The 10,233-nt window shown below is 47.9% G+C and overlaps 1 protein-coding gene across 1 annotated transcript; it reads left to right on the plus strand.

Annotated features, from left to right (window-relative positions):
- The first annotated feature begins 540 nt into the window (after nt 1-540).
- On the plus strand, nt 541-9,864 carry dph5 (diphthamide biosynthesis 5). The gene is made up of 7 exons (XM_023813288.2): nt 541-900; nt 3,117-3,241; nt 4,054-4,162; nt 4,820-4,940; nt 7,236-7,275; nt 8,547-8,650; nt 9,078-9,864. The coding sequence occupies exons 1-7, from the start codon at nt 766-768 to the stop codon at nt 9,311-9,313; spliced, it is 870 nt and encodes a 289-aa protein (XP_023669056.1). The 5' UTR covers nt 541-765; the 3' UTR covers nt 9,314-9,864.
- The last annotated feature ends 369 nt before the right edge of the window (nt 9,865-10,233 follow it).

Consider the following 10,233-nt stretch of genomic DNA (forward strand, 5'->3'; position numbering starts at 1 on the left):
ATATATATATATATATATATATATGTATATATATATATATATATATGTATATATATATATATATATATATATATATATATATATATATATAATGGAATACTATACATTTGCTGTAAGATGTCTTGCATGAGCGTGAGAGATGGCAACCATGCATTTGTTTTCTATAGTCAATACTAATATTTGTGCATATTTGCGTTGTTTTGACAACTCTCTAATCTCTCTGTCCTTTATTTTGCAAAGTAAAAGATGGTCACGCTAATGTAAGTCTAAGTTTTTTTTTTCCATTATTTTTTTCCCCCAGATGTTCAGATGTGTCAATATGCAGATGTTCAATAACTATTTCATACCAAACTTTATTAGGATTTACACGACCTTATCTACATACAAAACTTTCCCATTCACAATGTAGTTAATCAAAAACCTAAAGCCACTTGTTATAGGTATAGTTAGAACAACCACCAACTACTCTGTTCACTACTACGACAGTGTCGTACTGCATTTCTGCTTTACGGCGGCACGTTTTTCATTTTGCGACAGAAGCCTGCTCCAGCGTTTTGACTGCTGATCGTAGTTAGAAACATTCCGGCATGCATGCATGGGTAGCGAATACGTGAAAGAGCGTGCTTGAAGAAATACTATTTCTATACTATAATAATACATAGATGTATTATATAGTATAGTATAATTACAACGAAGCCGAATATTTTAACCTGGGCTTTTTGTCTCGATTACATGAGATAACTCTAACTTGACACTTTAGTGGAAATGCTGTATTTTATTGGCCTTGGTTTAGGAGATGCGAAAGACATCACTGTAAAGGGACTGGAAATCATTAAACAATGCAGTCGTGTCTACTTGGAAGCATACACGTCCATACTGACTGTCGGTAAACAAGCTTTGGTAGGTTGGTTTTTATTCTGTTGAAATTTCACTCATTTCAGTGCGGATTATTACATCGTTTGAATTGTAGCGAGGAGGAAACTATCTGCCATTCCTTGCTGTTAGTACCAGTGTAAAGCAAAACGCCATCGTCAAAATATCAAGCGAGATCTTGTGTTAAGAAATGGATTTATTTAGATTGCAGTGTAAAACTAACGAAAGTGAAGATGACAAAGCAGGTGAAACATCGGTTAGAACACATTGTATGTGCTTAGTGAGTGACTTATAGAGGAGCTTTAAAGGGGAACATTTTGTATGCTTTGAGAAACTGGTACAGGCATTGGCACAGGAGGCATGGTGGCGCAGTGGTTAGGAGTTTTGGTGGCTCTGAGGATAGGGATCTGTGCCAGCAGCTGGAAGGCTGTGGGTTCAAATCCCATGAATCGGTAGTGATTCTACTCCGTTGGGCCCTTGAGCAAGGCCCTTAACCTGCAATTTCTTTGTCCTGGGTATGACATTAATCTACATTCAACCCTGTAAGGAGGTCCTCCAACTTACAGGGAAAAACTTGGAGGTTGGTGGCAGGATTGACACTCCAGCCACCAGAAGAAACCCACACTGGTCCATTCAGACTAGCATGCTGAGGTATCACCTGCCACATGGCTGCACTCAGGTTCTCATCCCTGAGGTGGTTTGTCATGTGGTGGGTGTGGCAACACGCTGTAATCAGTGCATGTCCCTTACCTCCTCCTCCTCCTCTGTGGAGTGTGGAGTTTGCATGTTCTCCCTGTGTCCAAAAACATGCTGATGCTATTTGGAGTTACCAGATTTGGTAGGCACATCTACCAAACTGTCCGTAGATGTGTGAATGTCTGTAGATGTGTGAATGTCCGTAGATGTGTGAATGTGCCCTGCATTGGGTTGTCACCCCATCCTGGGTTGTTCCCTGGATAGGTTCTGGACACCCCCAACCCCCCTGCTGTGACAGGTGGTTACAGAACATGGGTGGGTACAGATATTTCACACTGGGGAGATCCCTGTTAAAGGATTCACTCTGGAGACTGGGAGCACAGATCCACATCATTACTTAGTGGGTCCATAGCGCATTAGTGGCATACAGTGATTGAGCAAAAAGATAAGTTCCGAAAAAAACAAGATCATAATCAAAGTCTTTCTTATCCATTCCTCTCTTATACTCCTTCCTTTTCCTGATTACGCACCGTTTTACCTGAAGTTCATAACCACATTCATTGCAGCTTAGCAAACCATCATTTAGTTCTAAGCTGAAGGAGAATAAATTACAGTAAAATAAATGCAGCTCCTTCAGTTACCAAGTAAACAACAATGAAACAGTTTTTCCACCACCCAGAAGAAACTGTCAGTCATCTGTAAGTTTAAGAAAAAAAAAACTACAGTAATGCACTATAAGAGTCTCAGTTCCTATTTCAAAGTAAGGTCATTGTAACAACTATAAATCATTACAATACAGACCACCAGTATAGAAAGAGTAGGGGACAGTCTTTAGCAGGAAAGTCACACTCCCAGCTCTCTCATGAATGAAGTGCTGAGTTACACTAAAGACCAGCACACACGGCCCCCAGTACAGACCTATGTCAGCGTTTAAGGGCCACAGTGTTATCCAGGCAAGTCCAGCAATGAAAGCAGACCCTTGGGAACTGGGGGTTCCTTCCAAATGAGCTCGTGTATGTCTGAGGTCCCAACTCCATATACTATGCCAGGTCTGACAAACGGGCAGCTAGCATGTTACATCTTGGCCACTCAATTATCAAAATTGAGGATGAAGGCTGCATGTTTAAATCCTGGAAGGGGGATTCTGTCAGCAACCAGCTCCAGAAAAAGCAGTGCATCATTTGGTAAAAAAAATATGTATCGATATTAAATAAATCACTGTTGCATGGTATCAGTATCAGCTTATACTCTACTAATTGCTTACGATCAATTTAGGTAGCAGTCTGGCCCACTACTGGTCTTGTTTTGTTCTAAGCATTTGTTTTCGTTTTTCATGTGAGATATGTCAACCACACAAAATTTTATGTCTTGCTGAAATGAGCAAGTGGCAGAAAGATTTATGGGCTGACAATAAGCCAAAGACAGATGGCGTAACAAACTGCACGGACCTCACAGCGGCTACGGGTGACATCTTCCCACGATCTACCATCTGCGAAACCCAACACTGTTGGTTGCTCTCGTCGTCACTCGGTATGTTTTGAACCCAGGAGGAATTCTACGGCCGTGAGCTGATACTTGCGGACCGGGACATGGTGGAGCAGGAAGCTGACGAGATCCTTAAAGGGGCGGACACCGTCGACGTGGCCTTCTTGGTTGTGGGCGATCCATTCGGGTGAGTAGGACGCTGCACAACTGGGGGTATCTTAAGTAACCCTAGCATTTAAGTTTCCAACTTTGTTATCTTGGGGGTACAAGGAGTCCGTTTTGGAACATTAAAAAAGTCTGATGTTAAATAGTTGAAGAGATTATGTGCAGTATAGTACAGTATTCTGAATAGCTTAACTTGATGTTAAAGATATAATACAACTGGGATACACAGGCATGTTTTCTGTAGTGATTAGAGGAGAGTGAACAGGGCACTTTGCCCTGCTTTTCTTCTGGACCTTTCTATGATTCATTATGGTAGGTCGTGACAGCACAAGTTATTAAAGGGGAATTTAAAAGCCAACACAGAAATCAAATATTTATGGGAATTTGTTCAGGTCTGGTGGTGCTTCCCAGAATACAGGACCAAACAGCTTGGACTTAAGCGCATCAGAATAGCCGGGGCAGCATTCTGGAAAGATCCACAGACTCCCCATCTGCTATAACCGCTTGTGTCGCAGGCAAAGACGTGCAGAACGTTTAGCTCGGCAGATTTTTTCCACCCGCAACCACGAAAGCCCATATGAATGAGGTTCCCGCTCCAGGCTTCGCTTTCCCTCTTGGTCACGATATCCTTGGCACACACTCCGGTTTTTATAAAGTTAATCACATATTGTGGGTCCGTGGATGAAGCAGGAGGCCAAAAATGTGTGTTTCCATTTTGGCTGGATCTCTGACTGTGTACGGTGCTACAGGACTTTTACCGGAACAGCTGAAGGCTAGCAACACTTGTGTTTGTAACTCTACATTGGTTTGATATGCTTTTTTGGGCTTGTTTAGGGCTACCACCCACAGCGACTTGGTCCTGAGGGCGCTGAAGGCTGGCATCAGATACACGGTCATCCACAATGCCTCCATTATGAATGCGGTTGGATGCTGTGGTCTTCAAGTAGGTACTCCCTCAGCATCCTCAGTAAGAAATGATTGAGGAATCTTCCTCACCTCTTGGGGATTCCTGTTGCCATTTCCCATGGAATAGTGGTACCACCTTTGAGTAAAAACAGCAGAAAGTACAGTATAAGCTGTAATTAAGTGATGGCCAGAGGCCCGTAGCCTAAAGTGACCTCAAGCTCGACTCTATGTGAAGGACTCTTTGGTCTCAGAGACTAGTTGGGGGTGTGGATTATTGGGGGGGGGGGGGGGGTTGGACTAACAAGCCTGCCTTTAAGGCCACTCATTGGGTGGGATGAGCTGTCACCAGAGGGTGCGGTCACCAGGCTGGGCCACACCCCCTCCACACTGCCGGGCCATATGACATCACTTCCTGAGAATAACAGGAAGCACCTTGCCTGGATTTCTTTGTACTAGAAGTCTGTTGCTAGGTAATCAGCTGTGCTCAAACAGAGCCGGGTGGTTTCGCAAACATTCATAGTTATGAGGCTAGACGAAGAGAAACAGACACAATTCACGAAAAAAAACTGTCCCACAATCCCTCAGAGCCTCATCTATCAACCGTATGAAGTATTAGCCCTTTAAGTGATCATTTACAATTATTTACACAATGCAGAATAGTAATAATAATGGTGATGGGTGCTTCTTTTTGCAGCTGTATAACTTTGGTGAGACCGTGTCTATAGTCTTCTGGACAGACTCTTGGAAACCTGAGAGCTTCTACGACAAAATCAAGAGGAACCGTGACAGTGGGTTGCACACGCTATGTTTGCTCGGTGAGTGATTGATGGTGGGATGCTTGCTGTATGACAATGAGATGCTCGCTGAGTGAAGGTGGGACGCCCGGCGAGTGATGGTGGGACGCTTGGTGAGTGACGGTGGGAAGCCCGGTGAGTGACGGTGGGACGCTTGGTGAGTGACGGTGGGACGCTTGGTGTGTGACTGACGGTGGGACGCCCGGTGAGTGACGGTGGGACGCTTGGTGAGTGACGATGGCACGCTTGGTGTGTCACTGACGGTGGGACGCCCGGTGAGTGACAGTGGGACGCCCGGTGAGTGACGGTGGGACGCTTGGTGAGTGACGGTGGGAAGCTTGGTGACTGACGGTGGGACGCTTGGTGAGTGACGGTGGGACGCTTGGTGTGTGACTGACGGTGGGACGCCTGGTGAGTGACGGTGGGACGCTTGGTGAGTGACGGTGGGACGCTTGGTGTGTGACTGACGGTGGGACGCCCGGTGAGTGACGGTGGGACGCTTGGTGAGTGACTGACAGTGGGACGCTTGGTGAGTGACGGTGGGACGCTTGGTGAGTGACGGTGGGACTCCCGGTGAGTGACGGTGGGACGCTTGGTGAGTGACGGTGGGACGCCCGGTGAGTGACGGTGGGACGCCCGGTGAGTGACGGTGGGACGCCTGGTGAGTGACGGTGGGACGCTTGGTGTGTGACTGACGGTGGGACGCTTGGTGTGTGACTGACGGTGGGACGCCCGGTGAGTGACGGTGGGACGCTTGGTGAGTGACGGTGGAATGCTTGGTGAGTGACGGTGGGACGCTTGGTGTGTGACGGTGGGAAGCCCGGTGAGTGACGGTGGGACGCCCGGTGAGTGACGGTGGGACGCTTGGTGTGTGACTGACGGTGGGACGCCCGGTGAGTGACGGTGGGAAGCTTGGTGAGTGACTGACGGTGGGACGCCCGGTGAGTGACGGTGGGACCCTTGGTGACTGACGGTGGGACGCCTGGTGAGTGACGGTTGGACGCCCGGTGAGTGACGGTGGGACGCTTGGTGACTGACGGTGGGACGCCCGGGGAGTGACGGTGGGACGCTTGGTGACTGACGGTGGGATGCTTGGTGAGTGACGGTTGGATGCCCGGTGAGTGATGGTGGGACGCCCGGTGAGTGACGGTTGGACGCCCGGTGAGTGACGGTGGGAAGCCCGGTGAGTGACGGTGGGACGCCCGGCGAGTGACGGTGGGAAGCTTGGTGAGTGACTGACGGTGGGACGCCCGGGGAGTGACGGTGGGACGCTTGGTGACTGACGGTGGGATGCTTGGTGAGTGACGGTTGGATGCCCGGTGAGTGATGGTGGGACGCCCGGTGAGTGATGGTGGGACGGCCGGTGAGTGACGGTTGGACGCCCGGTGAGTGACGGTGGGACGCCCGGTGAGTGACGGTGGGACGCCCGGTGAGTGACGGTGGGACGCCTGGTGACTGACGGTGGGACGCTTGGTGACTGACGGTGGGACGCCCGGTGAGTGACGGTGGGACGCCCGGTAACTGAGTGACAGTCACCACACGCTACAGAACCGTGTGTGACCAGTCCGGGCAAACCCCCCAATTACAGGCTTATTCTCCAGGGTTCCCCACATGTACTGGTCCCTCCCCAGGTGGGAGAGCGGTGGGGTGAAGGCCCTGGGGACCTGCCAAGCGCCAGCCTTGCAGCACTTTCCACAGAATTGCTTTTCCCCGGAGCAGCACATTAGGAGCCCTGTTTGAGGCCCAGTGAGGGTGTTTTCCCGGCTGGCTGCTGACGGCACACAGGCCAGGCAGATGGCCACACTGATCTTAATTCACTTTTATTACCATTCTGGGCGATGGGGGCTGATGGTCCCCCGCCATTCTGCGGCAGACCCAGCGATTTGGGTTGGGGGTGTCGACCCCCCCGTCCCCAATATGTCCCCAGGTGTTGAGCGCCGTGTGTGCAGGGTAGGGGGGGAGGGCTGGGGCTGGTTATTGAGTGGAGACTAGTGAAAGGCACCTCATCGGCGGGAACCTGTCCTGCCCCACCAATCTGCATGACAAAAGGCCTCCATAGAAAGACGGGATGATGTGATGACTGCCTTTCATTACCACATACTATACTCATGCAATTAAGCCCCCAAGCCACCCCGCTTTCATTCTAACAGTGATATTCCCAGTAATAATGACAGACGCACAAACTCCCACGGCGCCGGCACCCAGCAAGGACTAAAATAAAGCCCATTGTGGCCGTCAGTTCTGTCCCACTGTATTTTATGGATTCGAGGGCGAGGGGGTCAGGTCTTCACGCAGCTCTTGCCTCATGTTTTCCAGACATCAAAGTCAAGGAACAGACCATGGAGAACTTGATGAGGTACGTCTCACATTCTGCCCAAACAGACGGTGGCCTTGCTGAATTATATCCCTGTCCTACATTCTTTTTTTTGATAAATGCTGCCTTGCAATGCGTGCCGTTTGAGGTTTATTCTAGGCATGAATTTACTGTACGCTTATACGCGAAGCTGGCTGGCCGCGTCCGCGGGCCTAGAGGAGCAGGGATGAGATGTTTGTCTTGGCTGCGCGCTCTGTCATCATGGCCGCTTGTGGCCTGTGTCCAGCTGAGACGTTTTATGTCGCACTGCCCGCTATGTTCTAAGGGAAAAAGATTTACAGTGGATTTTAAACATACCCTCTTTGTGCTGTAATGTTGCTTTTGCCTGACCTGGTATTTTATTGGGGGTCATTCTTTTAAAAAAAAATCTAATGGGGAATGTTTCCCCATTTTCAGGAAACTTAAAAACTCTTAAGTGATTAACTTAGCTGCCGGGAGCCGAACGGATTTATGAATGTGTAGGTAAAACAGCGTAAATGAGGTGGGGGGTAAATGAGAGAAAAGGCTCTTTGGTCACAGCATAAAAACGGACCTTTATGGTCACCAGAATATCCTATTAAAAAGTGCCAAAGACGACTGTGAGTTTCAGGTCAAAAGTCAGCCCTGCGCTTCACAAAGGGAGAGATGATCTGATGTTTGCTTCAGTAATTAGGTTTAAATCTGACTCTGTCACTCCTGATGTGCTTTAACACCTGTGAACACCTTTTTAAATAATTACATTTAGTGGAGTGTTTATGGTAATAAAGCTACACAGAATATTTCTTTATTGACCCACTTTGAAAATGGGAAATGGCCTGATTTTATCCTCATTCAGTTGCCTCTCAATTTGCGTCTTTTGAGGTTTACACAGAATTCAAACTACACTTTCATCTTCTATTCACAAAATGAGCTTTTATATCTGAATCATCTAAATATGAATAGATTGCAGCATTTTAATTAGTATTTTGTAAAGATATTACTTAAAAGATTTTCAGGAGAGAGTATACATAACTTGTTACAAACGGGACAGTGAAAGAGTGATCAGAAAGAGTGGTTAGCTGAAGTTTCAGCTGAGAGAACGTGTGCAACCATAATGTCAATTCTGGAAAACTGCAGAGATTGGGGAGACTGTCTCCAAGCCCGTACCCAACGAGGTACTGAGACAGTCCACAGAGAAACCAAGAACAACATACAGTAAACCATCTGAGAATTTCTGCTGCTCAGGGGTGAAGAGCTCAGCGGAGAGATCACCCCTGTCTTCTTTTTTTGTAAAGGGGCCGTAAGATTTACGAGCCGCCCAGGTACATGAGCGTGAATCAGGCATCAGAGCAGCTCCTGGAGATCGTGCAGAACCGGAGGGAGCGGCAGGAAGACCTTGGTGAGTGGACACGGTGTGACCTCCCCCGCAGATACCACAAGGAACCATGACTCTGCAACAGTTAGAGGAATAGCATTCCATTGCTGTTGGTATAATAGTATTTGGTGAGGTTTCTGAAGGTAGTTTTAGATGTGCTCTAAAGATTATGAATTCTGTCCTTCTTGAAATTAAGTGCATTTTTCCCACAGTACAAATGAGAAGTTCCTCACTTTGAGGACCACTGGCTTTTAATTATTGATCCAAAACGGGGCCTTATACTGTCCAAGTAATCACCAAGTAATCTCCACCTATGGACCTTCAGGCCCAGAACGACCCAGTGTAGAGAGTCAGTTTCCCTAGTTTCATTGCGGTTCTGATTTGCTGATACTGCTTCCCATGAAGAACCTTAACACTCGCGCGCCATTCACCTGTGCTCCTCATCCATCAGCCATCACTGAAGACACCATCTGCGTGGGGCTGGCGAGGGTGGGGGCCGAAGACCAGGCAATCGCGGTGGGGACGCTGCACCAGCTGGCATCATGTGACCTGGGCGGGCCCCTCCACTCACTCGTCGTTACGGGGCACCTCCACCCGCTGGAGGTGGACATGCTCCGCCTTTTTGCCATTGAGCTTGACACCCTTCCGAATCTCAAGATGACGGACAGCTCCACGTATGTGTCCTAGGAGCAGTGTGCAGGGAGAGGGAGGGCAGGGTGCCCAGGAGGGCCGGTACCTCAAACGCGCTCCTGTGAGATGAGGCCAGGCTGAAAGTCAGACGCTGTGGTACGCTGGATTATTCACTTCTCCCTTCAGAAGACCACGCCTCCCGGTTGGGATTTCCACACGGAATGTGTGCATCTGCTACCTTCTGGTGTATTCAGGAAGAGCTGATGAGAAAATGGCTCATGAAGGACTGCTTGTGACAGATGGACAACCTGAGAATCCCCCAAAACTACATTTGTTGTATCGTAACTGGTCTGCATCGATTTTCTGTAATATACCTTAGAATTCATCTTCACTTTAAAGCCCTTAAATGTCAGTTGCCTAAACCCCAGAAAAGATTAACCAGGTATTATTCATCATTCAAAGGTTAAAACCCCACAATCAAGTGTTATAGGGCAAAATAAAATGGGAGATGGTAAAAGCACAGTTTAGGAATAAAGTCTTGTGCTATTGGTATCTTGACAGTTACTATGTTCAGCAATAATTAAATATAATCCTTGTTCAAAAATGCTTTTCATGAAAATATGTCATATTTTCAACCCTTTGGGCAGATTGCATTTGCTGCAATGTTAAAAAATTTGCTTCCTATTTTGAGTTTGGAAACAGGTTGCATGGTCACATGCAGGAAACAGTGTGAGAAGACGTGTGTGTGTGTGTCTGTCCGTCCGGCCGTCCCTCCCCCCCCCACACAGGGCGGCATATGGAAGCTGAGGAGTGTTCCAGATTTCACGTGCGTGTGGGTTGCAGGTTTCAGCAAAAGTGAACTTATTCGACATGCTGCAGTTCTTGCAGGTCTAATGGATCAGCCGGTGTTTTTATGAAAAATGCAAAATTCATTCCTAATTGAATGTTTTGGCCAGTAGTAGAGTTTCTTCGTGTGC

This window comes from Paramormyrops kingsleyae, chromosome 15 (genome assembly GCF_048594095.1).
Source record: "Paramormyrops kingsleyae isolate MSU_618 chromosome 15, PKINGS_0.4, whole genome shotgun sequence".
In the NCBI taxonomy this organism is placed as follows: Eukaryota; Metazoa; Chordata; class Actinopteri; order Osteoglossiformes; family Mormyridae; genus Paramormyrops; species Paramormyrops kingsleyae.

Bases quoted from the DNA above. Each gene is read 5' to 3' on its own strand.
- dph5 (XM_023813288.2), top strand. From the start codon at position 766: ATGCTGTATTTTATTGGCCTTGGTTTAGGAGATGCGAAAGACATCACT. The intron at 3,242-4,053 runs GTGAGTAGGACG...GGGCTTGTTTAG, and splicing joins GTTGTGGGCGATCCATTCGG to GGCTACCACCCACAGCGACT. The intron at 4,941-7,235 runs GTGAGTGATTGA...CATGTTTTCCAG, and splicing joins GCACACGCTATGTTTGCTCG to ACATCAAAGTCAAGGAACAG.